Source organism: Rhinichthys klamathensis, unplaced genomic scaffold (assembly GCF_029890125.1).
Source record: "Rhinichthys klamathensis goyatoka isolate OS25496 unplaced genomic scaffold, OSU_Roscu_1.1 h1tg000309l_1, whole genome shotgun sequence".
In the NCBI taxonomy this organism is placed as follows: Eukaryota; Metazoa; Chordata; class Actinopteri; order Cypriniformes; family Leuciscidae; genus Rhinichthys; species Rhinichthys klamathensis.
The window spans coordinates 1214061-1230628 of NW_026606827.1; the positions used below are offsets into that span (position 1 = coordinate 1214061).

Below are 16568 nucleotides of genomic sequence, written 5' to 3' on the forward strand. Positions count from 1 at the left end.
ACACATTTCAAAATGCACACATATACATATATGTATGTCTTAAAAAAAACAAGTGGAGAGGACTCCCAAAACCAAATGAGCTGATAAGCAGTATATGAAAAACCAAACGTCTTTTTGTAGTTCTGCTCCCTGAATGGAGCTCAGCCTTCTGGTCCACTGGATTAGGAATTATTCAAGTTGCAAATGCTGGATTTCCATATCTGTCTGCACATTTGTACATTCCTCAACACTCCATCATTGTCTTTCTGTAGCCTTTATCTCCATGGCCCAAAGAAGGATCACTTGGGGATTGTGAAATATTCCTGGTGTTCAATGGACACTATTTTTTCCTCAGAGCCTCCACTTCATCCTATAAATATAAAAATATTGATTAATAAGTTGTACTTCGCATTAAGGGAAGCTTAGCATTAAGGTGAGACTATATTTAAATTCGACAGTGTAAAATCTACAGGTAAACAATCTGCATCAGGGTAGAAGAGATAGATGGTACTTTTTTTTTTTTTTTTACTTCCAGATATATATTTGGCTATTTTTAAGGTTGTTTACGGATAAAATAGGAATCTTATGTCTACGGTTATGTGATGCAGATGTTTTGTCAGTTCTATCATGTTGAAGAGGTTGTATTTTTAACTCACTGCTGCTCTCTTGAGGATAAAGACAGTATTTATTTGACTGGATTTATTTCAGTTTTTTTTTTTTTTTTTTTTACTGAAATAGCATGACAATTGAATGAGAAACTGAAAAAAAATCAACTTATATCTTGTAAAAGAGAAAAAAATAGGAGACTTTATTATCTTCACAGAATAGACTCAAATCTCACCACACTCACCTGTAATCTCATCCGTTTTTCGGACTCATCCTTCAGTTCATCTTTAAGGTCATTTATGTCTCTCCTGGTGAGGTAAAGCAAAGAGGAATATTGCAATAAAAGAAATGTGTGATATGATCATTCAGGGGTGGTAGTCAGGTTTATACTCACTCGTGCCGTGCTTTGAGGAGATCCAGTGACATACGGAGATCTTTGAGTTCTATCAGCACAGAGGCCAGTGATGCAGTCTCCTCCTGAACCCCAGCTTTGCTTTCAGTGTGTGTCTTGGGTGGTAAAGTGCTCTTAGTTCCCTGCTCTGTCTTGGCAGGAGGAGCTGACTGAGGCTCTGTAACCTGTGAACAAATACCAGCAGCTGAGCAACTTAGGGATGAAATCCTAGGACAATGTGTTAACAAATGGCTGTACATCACAGTTCAAAAGTTTGTGGTCAGTACTTTTTCTTTCTTTTTTTTAAGAAATATATACTTTTATTCAGGAAAGAGGAATCAAAAGTGACTAAAAACATTTTTTTTTAAATAAAACCTGTGCTTTTAAACTTTCCATTCATCAAATATTCTAATGTTTCGACAAAATTATTAAGCAGCACAAATGTTCTTAACATTAATAATAATATGAAATGTTTCTTATGCACCAAATCAGCATATTAGAATGATTTCTGAAGGATCATGTGACACTGAAGACTGAAGTAATGATGCTGGAAATACAGCTTTGCATCACAGGAATAAATTACATTATAAATACATTCAAATAGAAAACACATTTGAAATTGTAATATTCCACAATATTACTGTTTAGCTGTATTATGTTTGATCAAATAAATGCATTCTTGGTGAGCATAAGAGACTTCATTCAAAAACATCTTACAAACCTCACACTTTTAAACGGTGGTATATATCAGACGTTTAAGGAGATGTTTTATAGACAAAAATAATTCCATAACATAATATTAATTTTCCAACCTTTGGTAACACTTTAGAACAACATTCATTAATAGGCCCTCAAATATTATATATATTATATAATGCTTTACAGATCAATAGTTCATGTACATTCAAATATGAATATTTATGATATTATAGGCCTATATGAATTACAATTTCTTATATTTGAAGGTAATCTGATCTGTGAAGCATTATATAATGTTATAATATTTTTAATGAAAGTTATTGTAAAGAGTTATCCAAACCTCTGGAATATTTTGTGGTAATCCATCTTTCTCCCCTGAAGTTTCATTGTGGTCAGTTTCATCTAGAACCTTTATGAAAAACAGATGTTAATTGGATTATTTATCAAGACATTATACTGAATATTTTTTTTTTTATATAATATTATGTAATTATTATATATATATAATCATGATTATTTTAATTGATTGACAGCCCTAATTTTTGATTTTCCTCATTTTTATCATCATTCTCCATGCACATCCCCAGACATGCTTTGGCTTGAGTGCTGCATCTTAAGCTTTGAAAACCACGTTTAATTAAACATTTTTAGGCTTGATTCATTAAATTGAGAACAGTTTGTTTTGTTGCAATTCATCTCGTCCCCCTGTGGTGAAAACCAAGTTTTTAATGCTGTTTATAGGTCTATGTAGTGTTTTAAAATATGCTTTAATTAAGACAAACCATGTGCAAATTCAGAAGTCAACACCATTGCTGCTGAGTATTTTCTCCTTAAAACTGCAGTGAACCAAAGACAGTCTCAAAAATGCGGTTTGAAATCGCAGTTGTTCTCTACGTCATAAATATGCTGTAACCAATCCCATCAACGTGCAGGGCGGGCTTTAGCATATCATTAGCAATACAGCAGGTGAATTATGAATATGATGTATATTAGGATGTTATGATGAACTATATGCCTTTCTCCACTGACATTCTAAGTTGTTCAAAGCGTTTCTAAGAATGAGGATTTTTAGAAGGCAGCTGACTGACTCTGAGATGGCGAATGGGAACATGGTTTGTGTAACATTAGCAGCATATTATTAGCTGATTGATAACGTAGTCAAGCCAAAGCCTAATCATATTAATTACCGTTATGTGTCTGTCGTTGTTTATAGAGAGCCATGCAAAAAACGCATTACCATTCTGACACATCGACTTATATATAGACGACCCTGTGTAATTCACTCTTACACTTCTTCTGAATCAGTTTCTGGTTCAACATAATAAGACTGAATTAAACCAGTTTTTCCACTTGCCATTGTGTAGTGTTTACTACAGTAAAGTTGACCGAGTGTATCAGGTATTTAAACTGGTGTGATTGAGTGGAGGCGGAGACTAATTTGAATATTCATGGTTCCGTGTATAAGGGGTGTAGAGTTACATTCAAGCTATTTTAAGGCATGAAGAAATTATTTTCACAGGAAATGTTTAAATATTTCATCTTGGTGTTCAAAGATGAGTTTTAAGGGATAAAATGATTGACTACAGGGGGACTTTAAGCTAAAAGCCAATCAACAAAATCCTGAAGCGTTTATGAATGCCACGTCTGTGCCTTTGTGTTAAGCTCACTTGTGTGACAGTGGCGAGGGCTGTTGGTGGTCTTCTCTGTGGAGGTTTGGCTCTGTTGGCCGTGGGATGGCTCAGTTTCTCTGAGGACACGTCTACACCGTCAAACTGGTCAGGTGTCTTATCTTTTACATCCTTAGTGTCTTTAACCTCTTTCTGTACTGGCGAGGCAGGGGGCTGTTGTCTCGGTGAGACAGCTTGTGGCTCTTCATTTCTAAGGGGAAAAAATGCATTTTGCATATTACACACATACAATATATTAAAATTCAATACAGGTTTTTTGTGTGTGTGTGTGTGTGTATATGTGCATTGGTTTAAGAGAGTGAGGTCATTAAGTGTTTGCGGAAGGGGTGCGTCTCCAGCTGCTTCTAAATTTGTAAATGGTAAATGGTAAATGGACTGCATTTATATAGCGCTTTCACAGACCCAATGGCCACCAAAGCGCTTTACAATTTTGCCTCACATTCACCCATTCACTCACTCATTCATACACCGACGGGCGACGGCAGCCATGCAAGGCGCTATCCACCTCGTCGGGAGCAGCTGGGGTTAGGTGTCTTGCTCATGGACACCTCGACACTTGGTCAGGTGGAACCGAGGATTGAACCACCAACCTTCCGGTTTGTAGACAACCCACATGAACCACTGAGCCACTGCCGCCCCATTTGTGTCTAATGTGTCTTAAAGTTTTGGGAGCTTTTTCAAACAACACATTGCTTTGATTTCTTTTGGAAAATTATAAGATTAACTGTTAAATGCTTGTAATGTCTTAGTTTGTGTGCATGCAATTCTGTCAGAATGACAGTTCTTTCTGTAAGCTCTGCCTTGAGCACATGGCAGTTTCTGTTTTTTTATATGCTCACTTAGAAAAACAGGAAACAGGCAGTTTGACTTTGTTTAGTCCCTCAGCAACTCATTTAATTTCCATCGCTCTTTACAAGACTGAACATTCACAGGCCCTTTAGAATAACACATAGGGCCCTATCTTGCACTCGGCACAAATGACTTTGTACACTGACGCATGCATCATTCCTATTTTGCACCCGCGCAAAGCGGACTTTTCCCTCCACAGACGCACGTCGGTTAACTAAGAAATACACTTGCGCTCCCCGGGGCGGTTCAGCGCAAAGAGGAGGCGTGTTCCGGCGCAAACTTTCCCTCATGCTATTTTGCTGTTCTATAAAACAAATGCGCCACTGACCAGAAAAAAACCTAGTCTAAAGTCAGTGGCGCGTTGTTCATTATGCTATTTTAAGGGCGCATGCTTGGCCATAATCAATGTAGCGTGTGCACAACGCGCATACACTTTGATTCTCTCATCTAAGCAGCAGTTTTCATTTTTGCAAAAGATAGATAGATAGATAGATAGATAGATAGATAGATAGATAGATAGATAGATAGATAGATAGATAGATAGATAGATAGATAGATAGATAGATAGATAGATAGATAGATAGATAGATAGATAGATAGATAGATAGATAGATAGATAGATAGATAGATAGATAGATAGATAGATAGATAGATAGATAATTTATTATAAAAAAGCATACATGTAACTTACACATTTACCCAAATTATCATACGCCTGTTTAACAGAAGTTAATTTGGGTGGGTTTCTCCATCCCCAATGTCACTTCTCTGTGTTTTACGGCCCTGACGAGAACGTTGCTCTCCTCGGCTATGAACCGCTCCTGGCGCGCGCCTGGCAAATCCGCCGTTATAATAGGAATCCGCTTTAGAACAAGCGCGCCTGCTCTTAAAGGGAATGTGAGATGGCGCTCTGATTGGTTTATTTCACGTTACGCCCAAACCACACCTATGAATAATGAAGATACTTCAGACCAACCCCTTTTAGATTTGCGCCAGGCGCAAGAGGCATTTATCCCGCCGGGAAAATAGCAACAGCGCCGGGATCCGCCCACAAAGTTACTTGCGCTTTGACACTTGCGTTTCAGATCGTTAAAATAGGGGCCCATAATGCTAAATGACTATCTGTCGAGGAGGAATTCAGTCCCTGAGGAAAATAACGTTGACCGATGAAAGAGGATTTTATTTCTTTATTTATGTTTCAGATTTCTTATATATTTGGTGTTCCTTGTGATGAGAGTCTCATGAAAAGCATCACAGAAGGTTGTATGCTCTAACATGATTTGCTAAGGCATCACTTACTTTGGTACTAGTTTTATGGGCTTCTCTTTGGCGGGTGGTGGAACAGGTGGTTTGTGTAGACCAGGCAACTTGATTTTACCAGGTGGGTCACTTCGAAAGTCTTTAGTGTCTGGTTTCTCACCTGTGTGCAAAGACAAGAGATAAATACCATCATATTGGGTAAATTTCCTTAGACAGCAGTGCTTAAGTGAAGTAATAAATGTTAGACATGTAATATAAATAAATATTTCATAAAAATTAAATAGTTTTAGGGTGTGTTCACAGTAACATTTGTAGTTCGGTTCTCGGTTCTTTTGGTCCAGACCAAGAGTGAAAACGATACATTTAGTCCGGGTTCACTTAGTGTTCACACTGTCATTTTTAACACTGAACCCTAAAGATTAAAAAAAGGCTTTTATGATGCATGTTTTGCGACAGAACTTACTGGACATCCAAAACAATGATGTGTGCTGGATTAAATGTGTAGGTATTTTTACAAGCCAAGAACTCACAAAAAGCTTCGAAAATAGTCAAAACAGACAAACTGTACTGGTTTAACATCGTAACTATGACGAGAAGAACCAGGTATGTTTGAGCATTCTGTCCTTTTTAGAGATTGAGACCCACCTTTTCAGAGCTCTCGGCCCGCTAGTTTGGTGCGCACAAGGGTTCAGATGGCAGTGTTCACAGTTATTTAAATTAACCGCACTTACAGAGCAATCGGAGTTCGATTTAATCTAACCAAACCTGTCAAATGTGAACACACCCTTAGATATAAATTTACTCCAGAATAAGACGTTGTTATACTTTTAAAGGTAATAGGTTCAGAATTATTACTTTTAGTCTCTGTCTTTGGTTTCATATCTGAGGTGTTCTGGTCCATCACTGGCATCTGATTCCCTGAGATATAAGAAGATACAAGCATTATTAGTTTTTTCCATCAATGCAACAAACATATGTAAATGTCATTGTTGCTTCTTCTTCTCAAAGTTAATGGAAGCCGAATGTTGGCATTCCCTCCCATAAATAATAAAGCCCAAGGCACTTGCGTGGGGTATAATATTAAAAAGGCATTAGAGATGTTAGATTAAATGGTCACCCGGATGAAGGCTCTGTTGCATTGTGTAGGTTGTGGATTTTAATATAAAATCCCAATTTTAATAAAGCCTTTTTAATAACACACCCCACACGAGAGGACAGTTTCTGGATGGACTGCCAGAAGGCCAGCCAGAATCCTTAAAGCTATTTTTGTAACCATTCTCTTTACACACTTTAAAATTAACATCACAAAATAAACATCACTTTGAAGCATTCTCACAACTAAACAGGACCAATGCTGGAGGTCTCAGTGGCATGAGAACTTGTAACTTTCACTGACAAATGAGCATTTGTTTCCTGTGGCTACACAAAAAAATTCTCATGGGTTCCCTGAATAAACCCGCATGGGTTTAAGCATGAACAGTAATTAAACTGTGTCCTACAATACAGACCAGATATCTGTCCTCATTCAGAATTAGTCTTGTACAGTCAAAATAAAAGACATTAAAGACTAATCTAAGTCAAAATCAAATGGATGCACTGATCTTGCCAGAGCCATAAATATAACATGTAATTATTTTGAGTAAACAACCCCTCTCATCACATCCCATCGACCACTATGACAAGATCTTTTCTTTTGAAACCAAATCTTCTATTAAAAAAACAATTCTATGACTTATGTAATTGCAGGACAAGTGATATAACTGCAAATGCATCTGGAAAAGAAAAGAAAAATCAGAAGAATAAATAAACTCTATACATACCCCGACAGTTTTTCAACATCACAACCCTATATTCTTATGAAAATGAAGGCGTATATATAGAGAGAAGAGGGGTGCTTCACTCTGCCCTTGCCTTCCTCTAGAGTCTGCTCAAATGATATCTCTTCATGGCCTACAACAACTTCCTGTCACAGCCCCACACAGCTGCATCAGTGTTTCGTAGAGCGGTTTGTGGTCATGTGTAAGAAAGTCAGATTCAGCACAGAACAGATTTTTGCACCACATTTCCAGGCTTTTAACACCACGTTAACACTGTAAGAGAGACAATTCCGCAGCAAAAAAACATGACCATCCAGGGGGAAATGGCAGAGAGTTTCACGCTTGAGTGCAAAACGAAACGTGAGGTGAGCAAAAAGCCTACTTCCTGTCCAAGAAATGAGTTGTCAATAACAGGTGCAGAAACTGCGTTTTAAAGTTTGTAGTTTCCATCAGAGAGTTTTTGTGAGCTACCAACCATAAGCTAACTTGTTAATTCCTCAGAAAAGTCAGGCTGAATAAAAATAAAATCATATAGCATAATAAGGGCTGTCGAGCACTGAATAAAGTTCATAGAACAGTCATAAAACTGTGTAGATGAAAAAAACATACAGTTCAGTTGTCCTTATTTGTGCATGATGTGAAAATAATAATAGTAATAAAAGTAAAAAACAACTTGAACTTCCTCTAGTTAAGATTCTAAGTGATATCTAATAAGGATTGAGTCTCATTTCAAATAAGGGAAGTATGTGAGTGACTACTGTGGGTTAGACAATGATGACATATCCTTCATTAAAACCACAACTCAAGAGTCATTGTGTATATTTACCACTAATGAATTCCAGCTTTACTGGCATTCAAGTATTTTTGTCCTTTGATAAAATATATTCTTATTTGATGAAGACATCTGAGTTGTTATAAAGACAAAACAGTTTATAAAGAATTTGATTTTATATATTCAAATTCTGTTTATCAAGCTATACTATTTTATAGTATATAACTTTGAATGGACTTTTGTATATTGATTTACCGATACTATATTAAAGATGGACAAAAATAATATTTTCCCAAAACAAAAAGTCTCCCCATGCAGGATACAAACCAACAACCTTTCGATTCAACCATTTAAAAAATGACAGTATGAAGTGCTTCAAGTACGGCCTGACATGTTTTCCATCTAATTAAACCTGCTCACTCACACCCCTATAATCTCTTAATGCAACGATTTCTAGCAACATTTCCAGCTACTGCACGTTCGATATAATCTGAAGAATCTTGTCGAACCAGCCCTGCCGTTATGACAGGTGCTGATGTCTTACCTGATTTTTTCTGAGAGCCAAGTCTCACCGGTGTCTGGCCTGCATTCCCAGTCTGCGTAGAAAACGAGAAATTGTCACCCAAATATGGATTAGTCCTTTTGAGCAGGTTAACGCTCACACTCTTTTCATGTAGGAAGAATCAAGTCACTGGTTTCAGTGTTCCTCTCCTCTAATGGAAACCTCTGAGTCAATCTCTTTTAATAAGCCCAAAGTAACAGGAAGAAAATACAGTAATGTTTAGACCACAGTTAGCTGTCTTGTGTATCAAGGCATTAAAAACAGATTTATAACCTCCAGTTCGTTCCACCTTAAAACAAACCAAACTATTTGTAAACTAGAATGAATGTCCTTGGCCTTAAATCGGTTTTCTGAGCCAGCGCATTAGTAAAAGCCCAGAGCAGTGTTGACAAAAGGGAGACTCCCATTCTCTAACAGTACACAAATGGGCCAATCATGAGAACATTTCTCTGTCCCACACTCACATGAAGAGCATCCCTTGGGATCACCATGACGAAGTTATCAGGAAAAAAGCCCCTGTCTCCGTTCAGTTCCCCCTCCCACCAGCCATCGTCCTCAGTGGCCTTCAGGGAAAAGAAAAAGAAAAGAAAAACACAAAGCTGACTCACTGAGCAGGAAAAGATACTAACTTGTGTATGGGGTATAAACAAACAACTGAGGACGTTGTCAGTTATGAATACACATATGATAGCACTCCATTCTCTTTTTGTTTCATATACACACTACTTAGAAAAGTTTGGGTTCAACAAAATATTTTTTTAAATAAATTAATATTTTTATTCAACAAGGATGCATTACATCAATCAAAAATCAGGATATTAGAATGATTTCTGAAGGATCATGTGACACTTTGGAATGGCTGATGAAAATTCAGCTATGCTATCACATGAATAAATTACATATTAAAATATATCCAAATAGAAAATTATTTTGCAAATTACTATTTTTATTGTATTTTTGATCTAATAAATGTAGCCTTAAAAACATTAAAAATAAAAAAATAACATGTAATAAGTGAGATATTGTACAGCCATGTGGTCATATGCAGTCAAAATACACCCCTTCAGAATGATACAAAATAAAATGATGCATTTTGTTGGCATACTGATCACCTTGTCAGGGTTTATTATTTTGCTGTAATGATCAACTGACTGTACATTATCCTTTACATACAAATCAGGTGAGGCAACATTTTTTTTCTTTAGAAAATACATTGTGTTCCGTATAAATAGAAAGTAGACTGTTGGTCACCAATGACACACCTTGCTGATGATAGTTATGACGTCTCCCTTCTTCAGGTTCAACTCGTCTTCGGCAACAGCCGTGTAGTCGAACATGGCCTGACAACATTCTTTTACTGTGGAGGAATTAAACATATATTCAGTGACCTCAAATTTACTGCCATGGTGATTAAACTTATTAGCAAATTTTCCTTAACGGATTTGCTCTGGCAGGTTTGGTGGGTGAATCTAAAAAGCACATGTTCAAAGCACTGCTCTTCTGGTGTGAAACCCTTAGGGAAGTCCTTTAAGAATAGATCTTTTCATTCACTGAGAACTGCAATAGCATTGTCTTAAGATTCTATGTGCTTTCTTTGTCACTGTTTATTATAGGAATAGTGTTACTCTGTTCTCTTCAAGTTGAAGAGTGCAACCTCAAGCTCCAGCTAAACAGCATTTTAATTATTCAACAAAAATCAACTGTATGGCATGTTTTTAGACTTCTCACCGCTTGATGTTTTCCTCCGTAAACTTGGTCTCTGTTGTCCTTTTCCCTGTAAGAAAAAAGTTATATCATAATATAGAAATAATAATAGAATAGAATTATATTATTAATTAGTGCTGTCAAACCGATTAATCGCATCTAACATAAAAGTTTGTTTACATAATATATGTACGTATATATGTCGGTGTATATACTGTATATATAGATAAACACACACGATATATAAATTTGATAATATATATATATACTGTATATACACACACACATATATTATGTAAACACAAACTTAGATGCGATTAATCGATTTGACAGCACTATTGTTAATATAATATGATATAATATGATATAATATAGTATAAAATAATATATAATATTCACTTCTTTATTGAAGACAGCTTCAGAGAGTTTAGGCCTGGCTTTGGCTTCAGTTATCTTGCCATCTGCAAACATTAAGAGGATTCAGAAAGACAGTAGCAAACATAGGGGCCATTGCCATTCACACAGAACGCATATTTGTTTTGAAAAACAAAAATGGACAAAAAAGACCCGCAAGGTCTCAAGACGCGTTTTTTACTCAACCGTTTAATTGTTTCCTGCAGGTAAAGAGATTTTCAGCATTTAGTCATTGTTTTAGGCTACTAATAAATTTTGGACTCTGTTATTTCTGTTATTTGAGGACCAGAGCTGTGCCAGTAAAAGTTAAGAGCCCATTGTGATGCTGGGTAACAAGAATAAAACAATAAGAGACATCAGTCAAACCTTAGGCTAACTAAAACCAATAAAAATCGGATATGTCTGACAGAAACACACTTCAGGAAGCATGTGTGGATTTTTACTATCTACAAAAAAACTTCTTGAGCCTATACTGCAGGATCCAACTATTGGTTCATCACAAAAATAGGATGGCCAAGCAACAGTTTGCTGTATCTTTGTCCCAAAAATTACAGAGGGCACTGTATCAATTGCAGCTATAAGATGATGCTCATTATGTGAAAGAAATGCAAATCCTTACAGCTCTAGTTTTAGTGTACAAGCTCACCTTTTGAAGGGACAAAAATTTCCTTCACAAAATTGGACGGAAAGGCTCCTATTTGGTTATTTTTCTTTCCCATCCACCATCCATCTTCAATCTACCAGACAAAACAGAATGCAGATTAATTTGTAAGCAAAAACATTTCCAACCATCATATATAAATATATAAAAAAATATTTGATTTCACATACATTTACTTATTTTGTTAAGCGGTCACGTAAAAAGCGAAATTATGTACTGTCAGACAGCCATTATCTCTCTCTCTCACACACACACACACCTTCAGTATGATACAATATTTTTTTATGTAGCCTAGCCTAGGTGCTCTAATCATATTGTCAGGGTTTATAATTTTGCTGCAATGACAGCTGACTGTCTTTACATACAAATCAAGTGAGGTATCACAATAATTTGAATAGGAGGAGTGTGAACATTCTATCCAAATAAAAATAATACAGATTTAGAAATATATATATTTTTTTGTTCATTATTTTTTTTGATGAAATATTCCATTACGTTAACATGATGAGACTACCACTTCAGCAAGTATGTAGTAAAACATGCTGCACGAAACCATTCACGTAAAATCTACTTTGCTCTTGTTGAGTTTATAGAAATGGGGTTTAATATCCTACCTCTCTGACAATCTCGATGGTCTCTCCGACAACCAGCTCCAGCTCGTCCTCGTGCAGGGAAGTGTAGGGAAAAGTCACCTCGCATTTCCTCGTCTGTACCTTTGGTTTCTTCGCTGGAGAATTTAAGTAAGTGGAAAACATATGGAACATGTCAGTACGTTCAGATGTGAGGACAAACTGGACTAGACTGCAAAAAGCACTTCTAGCTTCCACTTTTACAAGTAGCCTACTTCACTTTTATGACAAGCACTGTTTTATGGCGGATATAGGGCAGCACTAGCCTATGGATTTTGGTGAGTATAATTTGAGACCGGATGTGGAGGCACAAACCCTTTCATTAGACTGCTTATTTTAGTCTGCTAAGTTGAGATTCTTTGGACAACTTCAGACACTTATGGACCTTGGCTTCGAATGAAAAAGTTTTTGAATCTGCCACTGAAAAACTCATATGCATCTATCACAGATCTGGATATTTACGAGGCTTTATTCTTGTTGGGGACTTTGATTTATCCAAGTTAATTAAAAAGATTCGCTCACCTTCTGCAGTTTATGTCAGGAGGTGATGACAAGTGAGTGTTAATGCATGTGTATGTGCGAGTGAGTGAAGTGTGTTTGACTTGGAGAATGGAGATGCGCTGAGCAGACCGATCGGTGAATTACATAATTGATTACAAGTATCGCGAGAGTTTGATGTCATACACCAATCCTCTGAGCCGCTTCACACCTAATGATTGAATCATTGACTCAACCAATTTGTTCAAAAATGCTACTGACTTCTCAATATTTATATGACTTTTATCAAAATATAGAAACCGTACAACATGTATAATCTGTGTCATTTTAATTAGTGGTAAATTCAGGGTGATTGGGACACTTTTTCCAAGTCATCTTAATGGCAAAAAGTGTTAGCCTGGCTAACGTCAGACCACGTCTCATTGACACTGAGACGTGGTCTGGGAACCACATGTTAATTTTCTTGTATTTGAGGCGTGGTTTACGAATGCCCAGAGCCGTTTATTGGGTGCTACGAATGTCTATCAAATGCGTCTGTACGTAGCTCATAGCCAATCGTATCAATTATACCAGATGACGTATGTAGAGCGAAAGAAATTAGACGAAGAAGAAGACAATGGGTCAGAGATTTATTTGCGTTCTAAACTACTTAGAACATTAGGCTTGTTTGACTTTTACCGGCGCTGCACAGACCGATCGGTTTATGACATCAAAATACCGCGAGAGCGATTAAAAAGCATGTGGAGCCGTCTGCTCTCTAATCGCTCTCGCGGTCGTTCTGTGCAGCGCCGGTTCAAGTCGAACAAGCCTAATATCTAAGGCTGCATCAAAAGGTAACTTCGCGTCTGCTGCCATGTTGGATCCATAGGTATAAACAAACTGCTTCGGTGTGTCGCATAGACATCGTCATCGTCTTGCTACTCCCTCCCCGTTCTGTGATTGGTTCCCTAGATGAGGCGAAAATTTGGTCCATGGTATCCAAACTACCTAGCAGCGTGAATAAAATCGCGCTGCGCAAAGGCAGTATGGGGAAACCAGGCTAAAAAAGTGTCCCAATCAACCTGAATTCACCCCTATGGTCATCATCAGCATCATAATTCTTCTACCCCCATCTTGTTTAGTATCACTTCGAGAACCTTTCAGCATTCAGATTCAAATGAGACTTGCAAATGATTGATTCGTTCACTTAAAAGATGAATTCACTAACAAAATACTGTTATTTAACTTATAATGGAGACTTACATTTCCTCAAGCTTCTTGGCTCTCTGTTGCTGTCCCCTATTAGGTAAACAGGCACTTCCTGTGGGTAGAGAAAAGCTATTTTGAAAATAGGTATAGGAACTAGGGGAGCCATGGCAAGGCTTAAACATGACCATGGAAACAATGTTCTAATAGGTCCAGACCTTGACGAAGTTGCCAGGGAACATGCCTCTCTTTCCTCTCAGATCTCCCTCCAGCCATCCTTCTTCTTTGGCCTTTGAGACATTCTTTACCACATCCCCTACACACACCGTTAACTCATCTGGCATCGTCGCCTCAAAGTCTAGAAGCACAAGCACCTCTAGAATGGACAAAAGAAAGGTGAAGCCATTAGGGGTTAGTAGATTGGAGTGTTTTAAACAATATTTTGGCTTGTAAATTATGTTATCAGCTAACCTATAAGTATCTATAACACATTTTAACATATTTATATCTAAACATTTTCCCTTAAAATCAATCACAAAAAAAAAAAATCTGCAGATTTCACCTAGGCCAGATAAGATTGTTGCACTTTGTCAATCACCAGCCTTAAATTTAACGAATCACCCTACAGATAAATGTGTCTAATTATGTGAAGGCATGAAAAAACATGCCAAAGAGATAGAAGTAGTAGGATTTATGTGCCTCTCAAGCGTAATACTGGAGCTGGACATCCATGAGCAAATGAGTTTCAACAGGCCTACAGGTATGTGAGTTGAACCTGAGTGACTTGAACTAAGGAATGTATATCAGTACAAAGAGCCCTGCGCATGATTCACAATGGCATTGCATACATCTGATTTCCTGTAAGAAACCCTTTGATTGTGTGATTGGTCAGTTTGAATCTCAAGTCTCAATGACAGGCAGTTTATGGTCTGGTAAACTCATAAAAAACAACTTTTGAATGATTAAAAGATTAGTGTCACATTTGATGACATAAACTGCCATCTCAAGTTTATTTACCATATAATGTAAATTGTAATATATATAATATTAGTGAATAAATAAATACACTCATTTTGTACATCCATCCATCCATAAATGTTAGTAATAATATTAAAATATTAAGTATATACGACAAAAAGCAGCTCCTTCTAAACCATTTGTCACGTATTGCAAAATTATATTACACTTGTTATATTACATTTCCCATTAATGATGGCTACCGTATACATAACCCAAATATCACAAACACTACAACTTGCCAAATCATAACAAGAAATTATTTTAAACCAAGGCTTAAAAACTCACCCATGGCTCCTTTAAAGCTGTGCTCAGAGCACCAAGTCAGACAATGTAGATTCTGTTCAGTTCTCAAAGTGTCATGGAATCCCTGTGAATTACCCAATCCAAATACAGCGAACGCTTTCTAGGACCTCCTTCTTTCTAGTCAAACATTAGCATTGTTGAAGAAAACAAAATTCCCACCTAGTCAAGACACGTTATACAATGAGAGAGAGAGAGATAAGAGTGTGTAACAGGTGAGACAGGTTTGTATTGGTATGAACCTCCTGGTGTCATGTGTCACAGCAAACATTACTGACAGTAGGTGTACTCACCTAGAAGGAATTCAAGGAAAAACCCTATGTTTAAATATAACTGTGATTATATGAGTGTAATCTTTGTAATAAGTGTCTATTTTTTTTATTGAACATAGCAGATATATGATTGTACTGTGACTGTAGTGCTTTTATTTAGAGCCTGTCAGGCCAGTTAGAAATAATAAAGCAATTTTTAAAAGACCATTCAAATAGGTGTAGTTCACAATATGACTGAATTATGATATGATGAATAGGATTATGATTTTCTAGTTGCCACGTTTTGCGTGTTTGGTCAGGTTTAGTTTGTTTTTGACCTGTTCATGTCTGTTTCTAGATTAGTTTTAACTGTGTTCAGTTCATGTATCCCTGTGTGTCTGCATTCCTATCACCTGGTCATCTGTTATCTCGTTAGTCATGTCAGCTGTGTCTCGTTTCTTTGATTAGTCCCAGTGTATAGTTCAGTGGTCAGTTCTACATGTTGGTTGTTCTGTTCCTGAGATTATGTTTTGTTAAGATTTGAGTTCATTTCTGAATATACTGTAGACTGCTGCTCTTAGATCCTGTTTAATCTCTGCTGCAACCAACGCTGATGCTAGTTTCTTCTTTTTGACACACAAAAAAAAACACTCAATAGAAAATTGTTGCTTTTTTTATTCTTTCTGATTGTGAGTATATAAATGCAAGTCAAATGTATATATCAGACACAGTGCAAATCAGAACCCAGACAATTAAAATCCAATGTTGATTATGAATGTAAATTATTCATGTCCCCCCAATAATATTCTTTTTTAATTTTAACTCTTCAAATAAATTTCCCAACACATAAATCTTTTTATTGAAATATCTAAGGGCCAAATTGATTACTTCATCTAAAGAATGTGCTTAGCCAATAGAAAAAAGGCATAAATTAGAAAAGCCATAATAAAATATGCACACACATATTGTCAAAACCCTGCAACCCGAGAAATCAAAAATTTGTTAACAGTCTTCAAAACATTTGTAGGTACATGTAAATCTTTTTCCCCCACATGTCATTCACTGGGACATGAATGTCTACCTGCTGTTGTTTGGTCCCATTGCGAGACTGGGTCATTAAATCAAGATCTTCGTTTCTATCGGCAGACACACAAGGGTCTCAAAGAGTTTCATTTAAGCCCACAAAATGTCAATATGTACTTTTTTTCAACAGCAATAATGTCCTTTCTTAAGGCAAAAACATAGAACATAACCAGCTACAGTATTAGTTATACTGGCATTCT

The 16568-nt window shown here is 36.7% G+C and overlaps 1 protein-coding gene across 3 annotated transcripts; it reads right to left on the bottom strand.

Annotated features, from left to right (window-relative positions):
• Positions 1–23: 23 nt before the first annotated feature.
• Positions 24–15143, bottom strand: sh3d21 (SH3 domain containing 21). Of its 3 annotated transcripts, XM_056270876.1 has the most exons (17): positions 15020–15140; positions 13933–14090; positions 13772–13829; positions 12017–12129; positions 11388–11478; positions 10727–10788; positions 10352–10397; positions 9886–9980; positions 9088–9186; positions 8606–8657; positions 6328–6390; positions 5512–5632; positions 3343–3553; positions 2016–2084; positions 980–1161; positions 830–893; positions 25–349 (listed from the first exon to the last, which is right to left on the bottom strand). In XM_056270876.1, exons 1-17 carry the CDS (start codon positions 15021–15023, stop codon positions 320–322), a joined length of 1518 nt encoding a protein of 505 aa, XP_056126851.1. In that variant the 5' UTR covers positions 15024–15140; the 3' UTR covers positions 25–319. The 3 variants fall into 3 exon arrangements, with proteins under 3 accessions (XP_056126852.1, XP_056126851.1, XP_056126853.1); XM_056270877.1 differs by lacking the exon at positions 6328–6390 and having other exon boundaries at positions 24–349; positions 15020–15143; XM_056270878.1 differs by lacking the exon at positions 2016–2084 and having other exon boundaries at positions 15020–15137.
• Positions 15144–16568: the final 1425 nt, after the last annotated feature.